Raw genomic sequence first — 22,318 nt, forward strand, 5'->3', positions numbered from 1 at the left:
CGTGCAGTGAAAGTGATGATTCAGATGATTAGCAACAGCCAGTGGATAAACCTACCCCCAACTCCCTGATTGGTCGCAAATATGAACGTTGACTGTTCAGTAATTCTCCAGGTTTGCACGGCTATACAGTTGCTTTTCAATGCCACCGGTTGTCCAACCTTCACTTTAGTCACATCAAGTGTCATTATACTGTAATACGTTAGATATGGTAGCACAGCAGCCTGCATGAAAATACAATATTCTGTATGTTAGGGGGAAAAAATGGGACAAAATGAGAATCCTAAGAAAGGTTCTGGGGGCACTGGGACCAGTGTTCCAATAGTTGGGCTGTCACGTCCAAAATGGGATGTCTGGTCACCTTACCCATCTATGCTAAACTCATGTAGAATGTGACAGTCTCCAGTTTGATTGATTTATTACTAATTTGGAGACGGTCACCTGTATTTAAACCCCACAGCTTTGGCATGATCGAGGTTGGTGTGTTCAGAGGCAGAACGAGAAACGTGAGATAAAGCAACTAATACCTAAAAACAATTGCTACCTGTGCTGGTTTTACACCAGCATGATACTTGTTTGTTTTGTCTCTGTTTGTTTTGGCCACCGTGCCGTTTTGTTTGGGTTTTGTGAAAGTGTCTGTGTTTTGTTCAAACCTTTTGTTTTGTTTATTTATTATTAAATCTGCACACCAGGGTACTTCACTCAACTAAATGACAGAAGTATTTCGATTGCCACTGTTTTAGATCAAAAGAAGAGATTCTTTAAAAGCTGATAAGATTTAATTTATTTTACACTGGTGTGGATAGGCAACATATTCTGCTTTTTAAATTGTAATTAAATTACTTTGACCTAACTTAAATAATAAAATCATATCTCTCCTAGAAACAAAACTCCTTTAATGTTTACCATTTATTTTGCATAACTAATGTAATGTATTTACTGCCTGTGTTCAATTTTTGTATAACTGTTTAAGAAATTGAGTTAAGCAATGCTTATAGTTAATATCTAAAGCTATTGACTCCATGGTTTAGTAGTGATGGAGGGGGTTGTGTGGTTATGGTTAACCTCTGGGTCCTGGATTGAATTCCTGCAAGGTTTGAAAAAGTCTCTTTGATTCAATCCACTGTACAATAAATTGAAGTGATAGGCTTAGATCTGTGACCTTGGCATACATTCAACTTGTCTCCATTAAAAGCACTGGTGGAGCTAGAGCATGCCCACTAACTCATTCGACACGAAGGCTGCCCCTTACATTAGCTGCATTATTGGACAGTAAATTGCATTTCAGTTTTTGGGTTTTTTTAAAAAACACCTTAATAGGTAAAAGCATGAATTATAGTGCTGTGCAGGCAACAGGTCACTGAAAAGTAATTTTCTTAGTTGGACAAGAATAACAGAAAGTAGCAAAACTTTACTATAGCATTATTAATATACAGTATGTTATACTAGGGAATTATAGAGCAAGTTATAAAATACAAATGCTGTATACAGTACACTTTAATAGGTAATATTTTTGATAAACTTTGCTGTGATGTTCTAGACTCCCATACTTCCCAAACTAAAAACTCCCTGGAGTAGTGTGCCAGCAATAAGGCTTTCTATAACCTATAATCTATGCTATATCTTCATTTTCTTTTTGAGCTTATATATCATTTTCTTATTATCCCTTGTAATCCATAGCTGTGCAAACACAGGCATAAAGAAACTTGACGTGTTGTTTGTGGCCCCTCGTGATATCAGGTGGAAGATGCTCCATTCTGGAACCAGACACCACCAAACTGAAATTTATGGGGGTCCAAATTATGTCCAAAACAAATCCAAAAAAGCATTACAAATTGACAAAACAATATCTCTGTGTTTTGATAACACTGTATCTAATTCATACACCCACTGCACCTGAGAAACACAGAAATATATACTTTAAGGTAACATGTTTTTATTTTTTTTTATTTTTTTTGTGGAGGCAACATAGTGCCTACATTGTATAATACGGTTATTTTCCAAATGCTACTGGAGAGTTAATTTAACCTATGGCAATGCTATATACTGCAAATATGATGTATTTTTAATTGTTCCGCTACAGTGTTGTATATTTTTAATCCAACTTCCCTTTAGGCCAGATGCAACTTGTCCTGATGTGCTAAGTTTAATAAATCTTTGACCTCCCAAATGGGTCCATTTAAATAAAGAACAGAGATCCCATGCTCAGAGAAGGAAAAACATGTGAGGACACAGGGTTTTAAATTGTTTTTTTAAGTACTGTATTCATTGATTATCTAGGAGCAAAGCAAATCATCTCCTGTTAGAGTTAAGTTAGCAAAAAAACGAGACAGTAACAAAATTCTAACTACTTTCTGTTTCTGTTGCTGTTTTATCGCACAACTGTCGCACAGGTTAAAGTTTAAAAAAGAAGTGTGTTTTTTTTTTTTTTTTTTACAGAACATGCTGCTTGAGGTGATGTAGGGATAAACTGTCCTAACACTCAACTATTAAAAAAAAAGAAAGCAATACTTTTGTATTGAACAACATGCCCACTTGTTCAAACCAAAACCCAATTTTGTAGAAACTGGTTTGCTGTTAATTATGTTAAGTAGCATGGTTATAAATGGTGACAAGACAAAGTCTACAATTTTTTCTTTAGGAATGCCTCCCAGGTTGTGGTGCCTCAGAGGCAGATAACTGAGAAAGTCATCATTGCTGGAATCAGCCTCAAAGACATACAGTAACTGAATGTCAGGCTTTTGAATCATGTGCTGTTCTCTAATGTGCACATAATGCTGCACTGTACTTTATAAACTGGAAAAGCAAGTGCATAATTTAAGTAGCTGTAACACTCGGGCCAAATAATGCTTTTCTTTTAACCCATGATGAAGACATCATCATTTTCTTATGCAAAAGTCACACCAATGAAGATTGTCCAATGCGCAGGAGAGTAGCCTTTGGTTGGTTAATCCACTTTGTGTTTTGCAGTTAATTTTGCAGTTTTGGAAAGGAGATATATTATATATTACAATATATTGTACTGTTCAGCATTATGGATTTACTGATACTATATAATATAACTTTCAGAAAATGACGTTCTTTGAAATCCAAGCATCGCAGGCAAGCACAGCAAAAAGTATTGAGTTTCAGCTAAGATTCCCCACACCCTAGCCTGTCAGTCGCGTCTAGAAGTGAAATATGATGTCCTTCCCAGTAGAAGCCCAAGATGAAATACTGAAACCCACACTAAACCAACGTGGCTTTTTACAGGCCAAATTCAGCACACAGTTTTCTACAAGGACAGAAAGACAGAATGGTGCCCTTAGTGCTTTGCTTTCCATTATTTCTCTGGGTGTAACTATTAAATGCCTGTCAATCAAAAGTTATGTTAGCTAAGACTAGATCTGTACTCATTCAGTAGGGGTGCTGCATATATTACCACAACTTTTGAATGATGTTCAAGAGCAGTATTTATTCATTTTCTGCTTGTTTCTTAAATTTCACTCGACTTGTCTATAGATCCTGGCTATTGACTGTTTGAGCTCACAGGTACATACTGATATGTGAACATCATTTCCATACAATCTGTGACCAGTAAAGGTCTAAGAAACACATTTTGGGCACTGAATTTGGGCCACCTATTTTAATCTACACAGTGGAACGACATACTCCTGTCTTAACTCCAGACAGTCCTGCTGCTAGTGCTTCCCCTCAGGTGTGACTTATTAACAGTATAATGAATGACTGAATACAATAGAAATACAGGGATGATGTCATTCATTATGCTTACAGTGTCAACGGATTTTTTATTTTATTTTATTTTATTTATTTATTTATTTTGGGGGGGAGGGGGTTCTACTGTTTTTAACAACATCTATCTCACTTTACCATGAAAATATATCAATGTAAGTATTTTACTCTTGGCAGCTGTACATTCTTACATCATTATTTTGGTCAGTTTTATTTATAAAACATATAATTTGAAGCCTACCATTTATAGGAACAAAGGAAGTCAAATCCTTTACTACTAGTACTGGGATGGCAGGACTTGGCACAGTACTAATGCCTGTACTGTACAATTGTGAACCTGTATAAACCTACACTTCGCAAACCTGTGCTACTCAAAATCCAAGCAGAACCAGTTAAGACCTATGGGAGATCAGGTGGTTTAAATTTCTTTGACAGGCTTTGTGTATTACGAAATGCCTGCTTCTTTGAAAGATGGGATATCTTGTTTGTAAAACTTTAATTCAGGCTCTTTAAAATTACTGTAACAGTGCACCCTCCAAATGTATTATTATTTTTGAAAAACTAATGCCATTAAAAGTGTATACAAATTATTGAAACAGTTTTAATCGGATTAAAATCTCTACTGAATATATAACCCCTTTAAGATAGAACAATGTTTATATGTTTGTATATGAAAACCCAGGTAAACAATAGTAACATTTTAAGAACACAAAACACACAAAACCTAGCAACAGTAAACCACATTGAAAATGTAAATACATTTACATTGCTATGTATTGTTATGTGCAAGCTGTCTTTTCGTATAGCTTTACATATAGAAACATTTGCATTGCTGCACTGTGTGGATGATGGAAAATAGCCTTCCTATAAAAGGATGCTTTCGAAATGGGTAAAAGGTCATTCCTTCACCAGAACAATATGATATATAAATTTAAATATCTCCATGAGAAAACTTCACTTTCCATTGTGCATTTGTGCCATTTCTCAGAAGTGCATTGTGTTTATCAGAATATATCTGAACAACATTGAAGAAAAATTACCTACCGCCCAGGTAGCAAGAATCAATACTCCATTAGAATCAGAAATGATATACCATATAAAAAATGCTCATAAAATTCCAAAACATTTAGGTTTTCAATAAAAAAAAAAGTCATATAAAGGACACTTTATATGACATAATTAATAACTTGCATATGCGACAACACTAACCGCGCATTCAGCATTCAAAATGTAACACGCTGCATAAAATTATATTTGTTCTTGGTCTCTGAATAGCAATCAGATCATTAAAAGGGCAAGATAAAGTATAACGTCTATTTTGTATTCCTTAATTCTTTCAGTGGTATCCGAAAACTATGTTGCTTTTGTAATTACAATAAAAATAAATCCATGTATGTTATTCAAAGTATTCATAATAGTCTAATCAAATACAAAAAAGTACTTATCCGATCTTGACCAGTAGCATTTAGCAAACTTACACAATGCTAATCAAAATCTGAATTTCAATTTAATAATATATTTGTCTCTTTAAAGTAATCTCTTTCTCCATTCATTCATCCCAAGCGTCAACCTTTTTGATGTCATTCAGATAAGGTAATACAGGGAGCGACCTGTCTACTCTATACACTAAATAATTTACAGCACAAGGCTTGATTTAATTATAAAACACAACACAATCTCTGTTATGCAATCAATGCGTTATTAATGTACTGAAAAATGTATAGATTTACCTCATACTTCAAGGCCAAGGGCACTCAGTCATTTCTCTATCACAGATGTAGAAATTTTCTGGATGACCTAACATGGTGAGATAAAAGGCAAAACAAAACAACCAAGTTTGCAATCATATACATTTTTTAGAATCAACATCAGAATATAAAAAAGATGGTCTGTCTTCAATAACAATAACAACATTATTAAACAGTATGTTTGACAGTTATTATTGGTAAAGTTGAATATATAGCATATTTCTCTATACATATGAAAAGTACACCAGTTTAATTTTGATATAGGTTAAAGAAGTGAGTGGTTCTGTTTTTAGACAAATTACCATGTCTTTTCATCTTATCACATCTTGATGCTCGTCTTAAAGCCTTTTAGTAAATCACACCCTAAAAAAAAAAAACTTTGGTGTCCTGTCTTTCACGACTCATGCAAAATAAATAAATACATGCCTTTAAAAAGTCCACCATTAACACCATAGCACATTGAGTTCTCAAGTAAGTCTCAAAAAAGCAACAAATGTTCAATTATATTTATCATCATGTATTAAAAAAACAACAAACCGAAAGCCATAATATCACTATCAGTATATCTGGAAAACTACAAAGCGGTATATAATTCATTATGTTAACGTAACATTACTCAGCAGGTTTCGTTCGACTTTATGAAGCAAAATTAGTTAGTTCTATAGGGTGATGCAAAACTTTTGGCCACAGTTGTAGAGTAGGTGTTTAAGATTATGAAGGTGTGCAGCTGTTTAAATCTAAAATAGACCACAAGGTGAAAGCTTCTTTGTTTAAAACTGGATAAGGTAGTTCAGTTTTTTTTGTTTTTTGGGTTTTTTTTAGAAATAGTCAAGCCCTTGAAGATACTGTTTTAACCTGTTTTCTAGGTGCTGCATACCGAGCGCTGACTTTCACTCTCATTTTTACACATCAATCAACACAGCGACATCTTAAGTGGGTTATAACTCCTTCATCCACAGTCAAACAAAAGGAAACAAGCAAGCACTACATTATTACAGCTGCTTTGCTTCGATGATCCAAAGCGACTGGCTGCTGGAGGTTTGTCCGATCTATTCCATTGGTCCAAAATACGAATACTTTGAGAGGTGTTGTACATGCCCCTTGAATGAGACCTAAACTACATTATACACGCAATACTGCAGTAAGAGCAAAACTGTAATCAGACCGGCCAGGGAAGGACAGGCACAAGGTGACAAAAAAATCACACAAGGACGTGTTGGAAAGATGCTTTGCAAACAAATTCAATCATATTCATTGTTTTAATAATTTGTTTAGTGGAATCAATAATAATAATAATAATAATAATAATAATAATAATAATAATAGCCGCAGTGAACTTCTACATGTTTACAGATATGTAGCTAAGTGCACCCTTTACACACAATATACATATTTTTACACACTACTGACCTCTTCTTACCAATCATACATCACACTGTTTAGGAGGATAATGGTAATTACTACTGTATAGTATTATGCATTCTGTTCACACTATATATTATATTACATCAGCTTGAATACATTTCTAGATTGCTGTGGGTGCAATATATACATTTAAGTAACGCTGTTAGATATATTTTGTATTAACTGACTTGTTGCATGCAGAACCTGTTTTAGATTTACAATAAAATAGGAATAATATACTCAAAAGCATTTTATAATCGACTATTCAGATACTGTTAAATGGTACTTATAATTTGTCCTAATATGTACAACACCATTTAATACTCAGCTTTGAATAGGGAATTTTATTTTCAAATGATTATTAATTAAGACTGAAGTTTGAGAATGTGACGTCTTTCCTTATTTCAAATGTAGTGTAGTATGATTTCCTCTATCAGAGTAGTGTGGTTTCTAACAGGAAACTGCATGATTAATATACCATAACTAAGAACTTTGAAAACAGTATCTGAGTATGAGTTGCTCTTTTCGAATCTTCTGAAACATCACAAACATCAATTAACTGTCTATCATGAAAAAGACCATTTTGTAATAATTGTCTTTATTGTGAAAGTCACTTTTTATCACCCGTAGCACAATATCATCTTGATACTGACTAGTTTTGTTAAACTGCAAACACAGGTCCAATTACTATAACTTATCCTTTTTATCGAAACCAATGTCATGAAATGTACAAATGTACAATTTGAGACTAATAAATCTAAGAGTAATAAATAAAAGTGAAGCTTTTTATTTTGTTACAGTTCAAGGTCATCGCTGTACTTGTGGGTACTGCTATGCAGCTGTTTCATTTTTATCACAAGGTTTTGGCTGAAAATAGCTGCATTGTGTGTATGTGTATGTGTATATGTATAGTATATATATATATATATATATATATATATATATATATATATATATATATATTATATATTATATATATATAATAAATCCTTTGCGGACAGGATTAGCTTTGATAAGAAACTCAATCTTATTATAGTTTTATTAATTTTTTTTTTTTTTTTTTTTTTTTTTTCCATGTTTTAATCTATGGATATCTATTTAGAAAACAGTATACATTTCCTTGGATTTTCTCATCTCCTATTAGAGATCACACTGAATTTGGCTGTGTTTCACGACTGTAACCCAAGGCTCTGTGCAATCATAAAGTTGGCAGTCCTGTTATTTATCTTCCAAAAAGGCATTATTTGTGAGGTGTATCTTATTAACTCAAGATTTTTTCAGCACCTGGGTTAAATGTACCAGAAATCAAGAAGCAACCATTTAGCCATTGGATGTTGTGTTTCACTGGATACAAGAAATACAGAAACAAACTTAAATCCCAAGATCTATTAAAAAATATCAATATATTTGTCAGAATGATAAAGCAAAAAAAAAAAAAAAAAATCCTTTTCTGACTGGTTTACCTAAGATGTAAATATGTTTTGTACTTACTTTGAAATATTGTCATTGGTATGTTCTTTTTACAAAAAAACTGAGCAAAACGTACTGTCCCAGTATCGATAACTATAAATAGTTAGTAATGCATTGCTGTAGCAGCTTTCATTAGCAATATAAAAACTTGTTACAAGAGATATCATTTACTTCAGCAGCTTGGCACCAATTAATTATGTCAGACTAAACATTAAGCGGCCCCTGGACCTCTGCGGAACCAGTTTTTGCACAAGAAAACTAAGGTGCAGTATCAGATCTATTTTATTTTTAAAGGATAAAGAATAAGATCATTTATGAATATGATTATTCATTTTGAAATAATTTATCAGACACTAAGGGTGTGTTTCAAAAATGTGTTATTTAAAGAGAATAATTCATAACTGGCTTGGAGATCAGTTTAGTAAGACAGGAAACAAGGGGAGTGGGTTGTGTACTCTAGTTGGAAAGTGTAGCTTTTTTCTTTTATTAATATATTGCCTTCATGAAGTGCATGAGTCTTACGACATTTGTAATCCTGTTTATCCACAGAACCGAGGCAACAGTAGTGTGGGCACACAAACGCCTCTCAATAACCCTCTTTAGCGCAACTGTATATTCTTAGGAGTGACAAGGCAGTTTCAATGCAATTCTAAGTCCTCTTCTTCAGTACTAATTGTGAAATGGTGTTTTTGCAGTAGGAGCTGGGACCATAAGAACTATATCATTGCATGATCTGTCTAATTAGAAGATTCACAGCTAGTCCTGCTTTAAATCCTTAAATTGAATTACACTTTGCCTGCAGCCATACAAATTTGGAGTCTGAACTTGTCAGCTCTCAGAAGCTCCGCAAGGCTGGGCCTGGCCACTTCTTGGATTGGTGACCTCCAAATAAAAAATGGTACTGCTTTGTTTTGAAGAGGTATTCTGACATTAAACCAAGGTCCTGTTTACCAATTAAAGGGATCTTATACCACCTGCATTACCAGTTTAATATCATGTTATGTTTATTCTCTATAATTTGATACGGTTGTTTCCGCTGAGATCATTATTAACTGTGCATACTCATTATTCCTGAGGAAAAAAAAAAAGTATCGTTCAACTTCTGAAAAGACTCTTAAAAGCTGCATTTCTAGTGGTTTGAAAAATGACCAGCTATAATTTCTATCCCCTCAGTAAATTAGATTTTGTATAGAGATTGTCCATTAACTAAAGTTACACCCAATGGTCATTTCTAAAACCTTACTAGATTTTTTTTTTTTTTTTTTTAAGACGCAGACCCACTGAAAAAAGAACATGAGTCAGTAAGACTGGTAAATAATGGTTAAAGCAGAAATAATCATAGTACAAATCACACGCACAGCACATTAAACAAAAAGTGATTAGATATTTTAAAATGTAGATGAAGGAAAATATAGTCTTAATATAACTCTGGCCTCTGGACTAAATTCGCCTGATCATGCATTACTCTTCAAGTCTGCTACCCCTTTAAATTATTATTATTATTATTATTATTATTTTTTGACTACTTGTTTACGTTTTATCTTTTTTTAATTTATTCATCTTCACTGAGTCTTTGATCTACTGCTTGCTTGCTTTTTTGTATTATTCTGTGAAACTACTTGAGATATCTCTGGGCCATGAAAGACTATAGCCTATAAAGTCTGATGTTGTTCTATTAGCCCAAAATCCTCACATTGCGTGCAAGTGGTGGGAGTGGCAACACTGGGAAGGCTCACTGCTATTCACAACACAGAAGCACAGAGAAAATATTTTGAATCGCTTTGTAGCAACAAATGATGTATGCACATATTGACTGGTCGGAGTGAAACAGCACCCCCACAAGGAAGATGTATGTGAGTTTCATACATAATGTATATTCCAACATGTACTTTTAAATGACACTACTGAACACTAGAGAGATAAACTGGAAATTGATTTGTGATTAGTGCTAAGGGTTACATTGAATATGTACACCGGTAGTTGGAGTTAGTAATAACAAAATTTAAGCTTTTTGTCAATCTTTTTTTTAATCAAGAGAATAGTATTGCAACCCACAGGCATGCTGTAAAGTAAGGAACCCTGACTGCACTGATGAGTTTCATAAACATGAGGATCAGCCAGATCATCAGGTCAGGGACTGATTGACCTTTAGAAAAAAAAACATTTGCCTGAGACGTGAAACTGAAAAAAAAAATCAGGAACATTCATATTTTAGTGGCCCTTGTTTTAAACTGAAATGCGAGCTGTCAAAGTAAATCATTATTTTTTAAATAAAATTGTCATGCAACCCACCAAAAAAAAATATTCCATTATTTCAATGAGTTAGCTGTGATGAAAAAAAAAAGAAACAATAATATGTATTTTTAGAGGTATGTGAACAGCTAAATACCAGATGGATTCAAATAAGCCCTCTGAAATATTTTCAAAAAATGCAATTAAAGCAAAAAATAAACATCTCTTTGGTGTACACACAGTGATCTACTATACCGTGTTCCACCTGACATGACAAAAAAAAAAAAAAAAAAATCATGAACTAGAAATGCTAACTGGTTCATTGAGTGATGTGGAAATCAACACCTCCCTGCAGGAAATGTTGCATCTTCACAGCCAAGCAGAAGAAGAAGTGCAATTATTAGGTTTTCAAATAAATGCCACGTAACTCAGATTTACTGAGCTACGCCAAGCTCTTGGGAAACAATGCCGGTGCTGTGAAATGATAGAAGAACTGGGACATAAACTTATTTGAATTACATCACTTTCATTGTAAATGTTTATCAAAAAGATACGGTTCTATGAAAACTAGGTGTAATTATTTGATCCTGAAATTTGCACTTTTCCAGGCTGAGGCATTTAAATTCAGGTTGCTTTTTTAAAGCACTTTTTTTCATACAAATATTTTAGAAAACGCACATTCTCTTTGTATTAAACACAAGCATTTGTGTTCCCTGTAAACAAAATTACAGTAGTTTAGTTTAATAATTTTTGCACGGTGTGGTGATATAAAGACCTCACTCTGCAATGGAATAACAAAGCAATCAGTCTATCCCTTTAGTACACAGCACTGTTATATACAGGGTGATGGTGCGTTGATGTGGTAAACTTAATTTTTAATCGTCCTTGTACTATAAAATGTTATATTGCACTTACGCTTAATTTAAGAAAAATTGGAAACAATAATAAATCATCAAAATCTAAAGATTATTTCCCTCATGCTGCTTCTAGTTACGTTATACCATGACACATAACCTATGCATCCTGATGTTGTTTTATTAACTATATTATTTATTCAAATTGATTTATACAGAGAAGTGTTTGAGATGCAGCCTCTAATACTTGCATGCAACACATTCATGACTTAAAATGTAGGATATGAAAGGTTCAATCTGCTATATGAACTGAATAACTGTTGTATTTACTAATTTAGATCAACACAAAAGTAAAAAAGGAAAATAATATTTGATCCTAAACTTGCAATATCTTCCACACCTCATTGTTTTCTTGTTTTAAGAATGAAGCTTGAAAGCATAGGTGGTGCCACTGAACACAAACTAATGTTATTTACAGTACTGCATCTTGGCACCCAAATATAGCCCTGTAAAATTAACCTTCACTAGAACATGCAACTCATTGTCTGTATAACATGTGGCAAGCTAGCCTCTCAAGGACAATTCTATAATGAGGGTAACGTGTACTTTTCGTAACTATCTATATTAAACAGTGTTTGACTTTCCACAGTAAAAACAAACAAACAGTATTTCTGCAGAAACTGATTGGCTCTTAATTGATCTACAGTTCTAATTTCTCCTGAAAGGAATAGTCTTTTCTTCTCATATTTAGTCCAAGTGTTTTCTCTGTTGTGTATCAAAACAAATTTAAACAGACTGAGATTTGAAAGAAAAAGGGAGAGCTTAGCCTTCCAGTTGTGGGTGTCCTCCAGCAGTTTTAGTTTAGGGGAAGCTGACATGCAAGTATAGAAAGAAGACTCACTGCTTGCACTGTCTTCTAAAATTTTAAACTGAATGTGACACTCCAAAAAAAAAAAAAAAAAGAAAAAAAAAACATATCATATGATTGCTTGTTTGAGGCATCCAAAATTATGATCTTTTGCCAAAAAGCTATTCTATCTAGTTAAGACTGCATGGCCCATTGTGAGAAGATGAATTAAGACTGTGACAGAAAACACGGACTGCCTTCGCTAGACACTGTCAAATTAATTTAGGGTTAGCACAATAAAATAAGTGTTGGTAATCAAATGTCAATCTGTATGGATTCAAATCTGACTTGCAACTGAATTCTGGTTGAATTCCTAGGAAGCAAAAATGCAGAAACCTGATGCAGAGCACAATTATTTTTATTAGACCCTAACCTTAATTCATTGTGGACCAGGCACTTACTGCATTTCAAAATGTCAGCAGTTTAGACTGTGGAAAGCAACTCAATGTACATTTGCGCTCCCAAATAAAAGTTCTACATTTAATTATGGTGATCATTATTATTCTTTTATACATTTTATAGCTCTGTTCTCATAAAAATATATCACTTTGTTGGCTGACCAAAGGAAATAAAAGAAGCAGCAATGTGCTGTGGTTTTACATGTGCAATAAAACAATACTGTGAACCATTAATGTTTATACAGGCTTGATAATTATGTATTAGGATGTGCACTGTAGGTGTGAACTGCAGATGCAAAAGTCTGTGGGTTTTTAAAATTCATATTTATGACGAGTAGTTTGCATCAGTGTCTCTCAGCCCTGATTGTTTTACTCAGGAAATTAATGTGAACAAGCTGTCTAGCTCGCTGGGCTATCCTGTGAGGGATTACTTTTAATGAATTTGTGACGGATGAAACCTTTTATTGACTTGTGTTTTATATGATCAGAAGCCTAGTGCTGCTGCTTTTATAAAGGGTCTGCACTTACCCTGCCAGCAGAGATCACACTAAATTATTCTCCCCACTCTCTGTAATTTAAAGAGTGCAATATGGTTTAGTTGAGTGACCGGTATTGCTATACCCATAACGCATGTTATATTCTATCTGGGATCTATGTACCACTAACTTTTTAAGCCTCTGACACATGCTTTACTTTGCAGGGACCTCGACAAAGCAAGCATAGCCTATCATGTATGATTACTATAAAACAAATCCACACAAAAGCCTGCAAAAATTCTACCGGATATATTTTTCATACAGCCTAGCGAGGCTTGTGAGCTTTGCTTCCTCCAATATCTATAACCAGAGAGAAGAACGTTAATCAATTCTCCATGCATCACCAATGGAAATCTTTCCACTGAATGATCCGCTCTGAATTCATAATGAAGTTACTGGTTAACATGTGTGCCTATGATATATACACTGTAAACCACCTTACCCTGTGCCGTCCTAATAAATGAATAGTCTGTGAGCCTGCAATAGTATTTTGCTAATTTACTCATTACAAGAATATTTAATTTTAATAGCTCACCTATTTTTGGAAAAGTAATGCAATCATTTTTTTTACAAATAAACCTAAATACTGAGCTGGTATTATGCAACCATGAATTTGATCAAAATAGAAGATATGAATCAGTAAAGTGACTTTTATTCACTGTCTGTAATGGAGTGAAATATTGTACTACAGTGTCAATGCATGTGATCTATGTATGAAAAACATTCTGTATGATTGGAAAGAATAATATCAAATGAGATGTTGAAATTGTAATATTTCACTACAAGGTTATCTGGGGATTACTGTTGATTTTAAAGTGGGGGTTTTTTGCATTTAGGGCAATTTAAATGTAAAACAGACAAAGTACTATAATTTTTCAAAAGTGGTAAATGACTCCCACTAGCTGGTTTAAAATACAGTACATTAATCAATGAGTCTAATTGGACTTCTCTTTATCAAGATGTACTACAAAAGAGATTGGTTTTGAAACAAACAGGGTTAGGTCTATAGAATGGTCCAAATCGTATTAAAAAAGGAAACAGAGCATGTTTATAAGACACATCCTGCAGTCTGCTTATGAGTGAGGACATCTTTACATTGTGTTGAAATCCACAATATATAAATAGAAGTCTATGATATGCATTTTAATTTCATATTGATTACTGTAATAACATGGTTATTATTCTTACTCCCTGAAACTACTGTAACAAAGTAAATATTACTGGTATTAAATCCACTATTGGCTCTGAAGCACCCATTAAATTTGTGTACAGATGCTGAACGAACAAGCTCTATATTTGGTTTTATAAATAGCAGGAAAAACATTTAATTTTTGTCTGATATTTATGTAAAGTGGTCAATGTGCCATTGGAAACGAGGGAACACCGATTATGAGATATCTTGAATGTAAATGAAAACTCGTTTAATCTATACAATCTTAGCTTGGTCAACATGTGAATTCATTTGATCTGCAGTGAACCTCGAGTGCACAAAAGGTACTTTGGTACCTTAGCCTGGCATGCAGAGGACAGTGCAACACACATCTTCAAGGTTGTCACAGTGTAATATTGGAAATATGTAGTATTAAAAGCTAACAGTAATAAACTGGGGATATAATCACTTTAAATGCATTAAAGAGCATATCAATACACACACCACATCCATCTAAAGACACTGCAAGTACACACACACACACAATTGATGTTTCACCTCTTCCATACAATGCTATCTGTTAGTTGTGCACACAGAAAGAGCAAGGTTTTAAATCAAAGTGATCCAATTGAACAGATGTTTAAATGTATTTTATATGGGATCTCTCATCGGTCTTACTTTCTCGAGAGTCTGCAGCACTTTTTATTTAAATATATTATGAGGAAAATGATTTAATCCCAAAACATGTTTGAATTTGACATGCTGAACAGCTTTAGAGCAGCTAAAGTTATAACAAAATTGCCTGTTTGTAAGCCCAGCCTATTACATCCTATAAAATGCCACGTTTTTTTCTAAACTTACTAGACTGCTCTTGATATTAATGCTGTGTGTTAAACTGCTACTGCATCAAGAAAAACATGGATGTAATTGTGTGCAAATTTGCTCTTTTTGTAAAGAAAACTATCTGTTAATTATGAGATTAGACAGTTGAATGTATACAATTATGTTTCTGCTACTAAATAATACTGTACATTAAACAGTATGCATAAAATACATATTTCAAACAAGGAGAGGCTCATTTCACTAGGCAATAGCCTACAGGGAGTTTGCCTCACCTTCCATGTATTGTACAACGTCTATCTTGTTTCAATGATTATATAAATTATCATCTTAATTCAAATTTTGGAGACTAAAAGCATCAGCATATATTTTTAAGGTATAATACTGCAAAAGAAATCAAAGATATGTGCATAGCTATTATATAAATCATCCCTTTTTTAACTATCTACACTATTTGTATACACTAGCAACCCAAACTGAACAGGATCATATCTAACTATTTAAGTAACTGTAACTGTGGTATTCCACCTTTCAACACAAAATAATAGCCCCTACCTATTTGCACAAGTCACAGGCAATCCCAGTTTCATCTGTCTGATTTTATATTTACGCAATATCCACCAATCTCTGAAACCATGCTGCTGATTAGGCAGACTGACATTTTTATGGACACTAAATGTAGCTGTCACAGACATGCAGATAAGTTATTCCATACATATAACATAAACAATTAACACTGGCTGCGCTGCATAGTCCCGCGGTCATGCTTAAAAGTATCTCTGCATGCTTTCATTTGGAATTTATGTGTATTTATTTGTAGAAGCAAAGCTACAGGCAATCTTTCAGCATGTTTCTGTTTTATCATTTAAATTACAATTGTATGTGCATGTGGCTTAAATTAAATTATATTTAATGTTAAATGGCAATTTAAGAGGCTTAATATGAAATATAACTCTTATTATATCAGTATATATATATATATATATATATATATATAATATTTATCATGCTATACCACAATATCCATATTAATATATATATGATATATATATATTACAGCTATATAATTGTCGTGTGATATATAATATATTACCTCAAGTGTCGTGTTAATTACTGATGTTACTATGACTACAGATAAAAATAAAATAGTAATCTGGGATGAATGAAATTTACAAGTAAACATTAAATGTAATTTGTAATGACAAAATTTTTGAACATTACGTGTGATATAAGATTGAAACCTGACACTATCTGTGATGTTTTTGGACTGTCTAAACCCTAAAAAAACGCAGCGAGATTGGGACCTAGTCTCTTATATATATATATATATATATATATATATATATATATATATATATATATATATATATATATATGTGTGTGTGTGTGTGTGTGTGTGTGTGTGAAACTAGGTATAATTTACTGAGAATTTAATCTTTATCCAAATACAAACGTATTTGAACAGCGCAAAACGTTTGCCTTGGGTTTAATTATTAACTACTATATGAAGCCTAAACCATTATTACTGAACGTGTTGTGCAATACACGAGGTCAAATGTCAACCAATTGTCGCAATTGTACAGCCAGTACATGAAACGTGCAAACGCCTGCATTCCCTCAAGAATATTAGTGAATTGTCCACAGGCTGGAAAGCAAGCTCTGTTAATTTCCCAGTGACTAATACCTTGCTACCTTGGTCCACACCATGGAAAAAAAATAATGATTAATTTTTTTCCGGTGTATAAGTTCTCAAAAATGATCAGCGTCCTATTAAAAAACAGAGTTGTTATCAGTAAATGACATCCGCAGTTACCTTGCTAGTCTGTTTTCAATTGTCCGTTCTGTAAATAGAGAAACAAATAAATACATCATATTCTATAGTAACTCAATTTTAAACAGGGCGATGATTTTTTTTTTTTGTTTTTTTTGTTTTTTGTTTTTTTTTTAAACATACATTTACAGTATGCACCGCTAAGTGTGTACTATCTAGCTACAGTAACCATTGCATGATGTATGTGTAGTCATTGTTCGTTCATTTCTATGTAGCCATCTACGTCTTTTAGTACAGTTCCTGCAATAGGGTGCATTTTTTAAATGGTCTATGTTAGTAAAACTGTTCCGTTTTAAAGGGTGTTCTTCCTTACAGAACAGATTTCCATCTGTGAAACACATGCCAGAGGCAGTCGTTCACTTACATGCATGCTGTTTACGTCAATACATTTAACAGGAACGGTTCCAGGAAAGAGTTAACATCGCTCAAACCCTTTTTCTTGCAGTCTGGGAAATGATTGTCTAACATGCACAATAAAGTACTTATTGAAAAAATGTGTATAGCAAGATTGACAATAACCGCTTTAAGTTGGTATACAGTTAAACATTTGTTCAAAAAAAAAAAAAAAAACACGTCTAGATTATTTACTGAAATTATTTTTTAAAACTAAGGGTTAACTTAGTTTTTGCTATTTAAAACTGAGAAAATGGATTAAATCAAAATTGCAATTGATTTAGTTGTAAATTATATATATATATATATATAGATGATATATATAATATTATATAGATATATATATACCCATAATATAGGTAAGAAATTTTGGCATCCAGAATATCAAATTTTTTCGTGTATATACTTTTAGTGTATACCAATCATTCAGTTTAGTCAAACGTGTCGTGATTTTATTATATATATATATATATATATATATATATATATATATATACTTATATATATATATAATATATATATATATATATATATAATATTATGTTTAAACAACAACTTGCCATAAATGGTACAACGTGTCCATCCATAGTTAGGGACCGCTAAATATCTACGGGCGATTTATAGATGCCCAGAATAATGTACTATTATATATCCAAATTACCAGGCCAAATAATTATTAGTAATATTAAATTATATAATAATTATAATTAATAATTTTATTACGGCCACTTGAAAAATTGCGGATTCGGTTTAACAACACCCAAGTTATGCATGATAGCACAACTATTAAAACTGCATCACCTAGATTGTGTAGTCATGCCATTTAGAATTGCATACACTTTTTAATCATCGTTCTATATAGTTTTGCATTTTTTAAATATACGCTCGTAGATTATATTTTAGTGCAATTCAATCCAAAATACTTTTTTTTGGAGAAGCATACATCTCCAAATGTATAGTTAATCCCTGTATGAACAGGAGTCGTCTCCCCTTCCCCCTCCCCTCCCACTCCCCCTTGTACTACTTTGGTTTAAAAATACAGTCAGTAGAATACCAAGGGCTACATTTGTCCAACTTCTGTTTTAATTGCAAGCACATGCTGCAAAAAGCTCTGTGTTTTATATTAAAACAAACCCATTTATTTTACAAATTTTAAGATTCCCTCCCCTCCCCCCCCTTACATCACAACGGTAAACCAGTTTAGTGCATCAGACCTATAAACGCTACATCTAAATACACCTAATCTATAACATTCCTTTTTTTATTTTTAAGAACGACCTGTAGCAATACCATACTAACTTCAGGGTTTACAGATTATAAAACGATATACTTAAATTACAGACTAGGAACCCATAGCATTCCGCAGAGTTACCAAATGCATTAGGATGGGGCATTTATTAAATAAAACAAACTGCTTTAGCAATAAACAGTTTTAGTGCCGAAGAGGGATTGATTCCTTTTAGAATTTTCCAAGTCCTTTTTTCCCCACAACATTGAATCCAGTTTGACAACTTTCAACAGGAATGCTTCAGCGCATAGAATGTATAAAAAGGGAGTCACGTTTTCGCACAACTCAAAGTCAATCGGTCAATACACTAGTAGATGCAATTCATGGGGAAGGTGTATCTCACACTTTTTTGTTGCAAACTCAAAAAAGTGACGAGGCAATAAAAACAAAGTTATGAATGCCATGCCGTTAAAGTCATCCAAGAAAGTTCATTTTTCAAGCACACACACAAAAAAAAACCGTACATGTCCAGCATGCAGGGTTGCTTATTAATATAACGTCTCTTTTTAATAATGCATATTTTTCTAAACAGCTACAGTTCTTGGCTACAAAACACAAAATAGCAAGCATAATAATGCATGAGATGAGAATGGGGTAAAACAAAAAAAAAATGGCAGGCTCAAAAGTCTTTCATGTTTGGCTGTTGAAAAAAAAAGCCAACACTCACATGAAAACTGAAGGTATTTGCAGTTGATTTTTGGCAGGCGGATCTTTTTAAGTTTTTAAGCATGGCGTAGTTGATGAACTTAATGGTAAACTTGAGTCTTTCGGGGGTTTTCACATTGCAAGTTCATAACTACTATGAAAAACTTAAGATGATTGCTTTTTTTTTTTTTTTTTTTAAACACAGCAAGCCCCAAAAACCTCACATGAGCAAAACAAAAAAAAACAAAAAAAATTTAAAATAAGTTGATGGCAGGTTTCAATGAGCAAGCTCCAGAATGAAGAACATACTTATTTGATGGCAAGTTCAATATTTTTACTGCAAACCCCCATAAAACAGATGAAGAACTTAAGGTGACAAGCCTGAGCAAGCTCCGATTCTCATTAAAAAAAAAAAAAATGTTTAGAATATTGGCAAACTTGTTTCTTGGTCTAGCAAGCACCAGACAAAAAGTAAATCACAAGCAGAACTTTTTTTGTATTATTATTACGGGACTGACAATCTTTTTTTTTTTTTTTTTTTTTTTTTTTTTTTTTTTATTCTGAGACTCACATGAAAAACTCTGGAGACGAAGGGGTGTCACTGCCGGAGTTGTTTTCTCTGAAGCCATTGCTGATTAGCTTCTCATATTTTTCCTTGTAGGCATCCCGCTCCCGGACCAGCCTGGAGATTTCTTGTTTGAGGTGTTCAACTTGCTGTACGAGCTGGGTCTTTTCGCCTTCCAGGACGTGCTTTTGCTGGACCCTCTTATAGCGACAGGACTGGGCATAGCCTCTGTTTTTGAGGGTCCTCCTCTTTTGTTTGAGCCTGATCACCTCTTCTTTGCTGACTCCTCTTAGCTGCCGATTGAGCTCTCTCACTGACATGTTCACCAGCTGGTCGTCCGAAAATCGGTCATCCAAATGCATGCCGTGGTGCTGGTGGTTCCCACCTGAGTTGCTGTTAGAGGGGACCCCGGGTGCTTGGTGGTGTCCCCCGGCGTGGTGGTGGTGGTGGTGGTGGTGGGGACCCCCGTTCTGTGCTGCAGCCGCCGCGATAACTGCAGACACAACAGCGGCAGCCGATCCCATATCTTCCCCAGCCATGGTGCCTCCTGTTCCGGCTGCGCCGGCAAACTGCTGCCCTCTAGTATAGCCATCGAAGCTTGGAAGCTGGTGACTGCTGTTGATCAGAGCCTCTACTGCGTCTTCAGGGCTGAAGCCCAAAGCCTCCGGGTTCAACTGCTGTTGGTAGCCGGTCATCCAGTAGAAATCTTCCAAGTGTGCCTTCTGGTCGCTCCCAGAGCCCGGGCTGGGCGCCGAGAAGCTTGGAGAAGGGGGTACCGAGCTGCAAGGCGTGCTCATCGGGGTGGAAGACAAAGATCCCCCGGCGATCAGGCGGCTGCACTGGCTGATGCTGCGATCGGGCTCCACCGGCTCCTTTTTCACTTCAAACTTCATCAGATCGAAGTCATTAACATATTCCATGGCCAAGGGACTGGTGGGCAGGTCGGAGTTGCTCATTGCCAGTTCTGATGCCATCCTTTTGCTGTTGACAGTCCTCCAAAGAGGGTGAAGAGCAGCTGTCAAACTGTTCTGGTTTGAAAGAGTATGAGCCAGCTTGAGTTATTTATTTAATTTTTACCAAGAAAAAGAGCTTTCAATTTGCAGCAAGATTTTTTTTTAAATGATCACAATTTTCCTATGCAGAGTCTAATGCACAGATGCATCAGAGCAGTGTGTGTGTTTGCTTCCTCCGTTCTTTGCAGCAGATTGCTGGATATTTGCAGTTTTTTTTATTTTATAACATTTAATACTTCGTGGCTCCTGGTTTTTCAGAATGTTTTGAAAACTGAAAGAGGTAAAAAGGTGCAAACAACATTCAAATCATATATTCTTCTAGAAAAAAAAAAAAAAAAAAACACCAAGGCTTGTTGGAGAATTTTTTAAAGGATCACTCAGCAGATGAGTTTAAAAGCATTGCTGAGTTTTATAGCTACCCTGACGTCAGGTTCAAATGGGAAATTGACTCAGACTCAGAACCAATGGGCTCTCTCAATCTGAAAGCTAATTAGCATAATAGTATAGAAACAAGGAAAACTTTTCTAAACTGTCAATCAGGGACTATCAGCTGACTATCAGCTGGGAATCAAACTCTTAACCCTTTCGACCCTCATTTTCAGAGCGGTTGATAGTTTTGCTAGTATGTTTCTGGTGTTATGTTGTACTGCTCCGTTAACAGCTTTGCTAAGAATGTAGCGGGTAAATAATAACAAATCAAACATTTCAGTTTAAAAGAGTCAAACATACATTTAAAATATACAACAGCAAAATAGTATTTTAATAAGTAGCTATTTCCCGGTCGCCCATTTAAAAAAAAAAAAAAAAAAAAAACGCGTTAATTTTTACGATGTGCCATTCTGCAGAACTAAAACTAAATCTTTCTGCAAGCGTCATGGTTTATAAGCATACTGTGCAAATAAATTATAATAACATTATTAGTATTGTTATTATGTATTAATATTATTCAAAGTTCTTAAGAAAAAGCTTATTTATTCTTCAACGATCATTGTAGGGAGCTGTATTTTAAACACTGTACAAAAGTGATTAAAACTGCAGTGTTTTATTTATTTATTTATTTGTTTACTTACTTTTAACCAAATTGGTGTTTTTAATTACAGCTCGGTGAATGTATGGAGATTATTTGAACATTATTAACACTAGTTCCTCATCAGGTTATTCTATTTTTAAAGCACGATGTTATGTATTTATTTATTTTACTTAATGTATTTATTAAGGTACAAAAGACCAAGCATTAGGAAAAGGCAAGTGAACATGCAAGAGAGAAAATCTCTGAATCATTAAATGCAGGACCATTTCAGAAACTCAACAGTGC

The 22,318-nt window shown here is 34.1% G+C and overlaps 1 protein-coding gene across 1 annotated transcript; it reads right to left on the reverse strand.

Moving 5' to 3' along the window:
* Positions 1-5,459: 5,459 nt before the first annotated feature.
* LOC121325554 (transcription factor Maf-like) lies at positions 5,460-21,397 on the reverse strand. Its single transcript, XM_041268215.1, has 2 exons — positions 19,997-21,397; positions 5,460-5,526 (listed from the first exon to the last, which is right to left on the reverse strand). Exons 1-2 carry the CDS (start codon positions 20,962-20,964, stop codon positions 5,499-5,501), a joined length of 996 nt encoding a protein of 331 aa, XP_041124149.1. The 5' UTR covers positions 20,965-21,397; the 3' UTR covers positions 5,460-5,498.
* Between the last annotated feature and the right edge of the window lie 921 nt (positions 21,398-22,318).

This window comes from Polyodon spathula, chromosome 13 (genome assembly GCF_017654505.1).
Source record: "Polyodon spathula isolate WHYD16114869_AA chromosome 13, ASM1765450v1, whole genome shotgun sequence".
NCBI lineage: Eukaryota > Metazoa > Chordata > Actinopteri > Acipenseriformes > Polyodontidae > Polyodon > Polyodon spathula.

Coding starts and splice junctions, on each gene's coding strand:
- LOC121325554 (XM_041268215.1), bottom strand. CDS start 20,964: ATGGCATCAGAACTGGCAATGAGCAACTCCGACCTGCCCACCAGTCCC. Junction 5,527..19,996: donor TCGTCTCCAGAGTTTTTCAT/GTGAGTCTCAGA, acceptor TCACCATGTTAG/GTCATCCAGAAAATTTCTAC.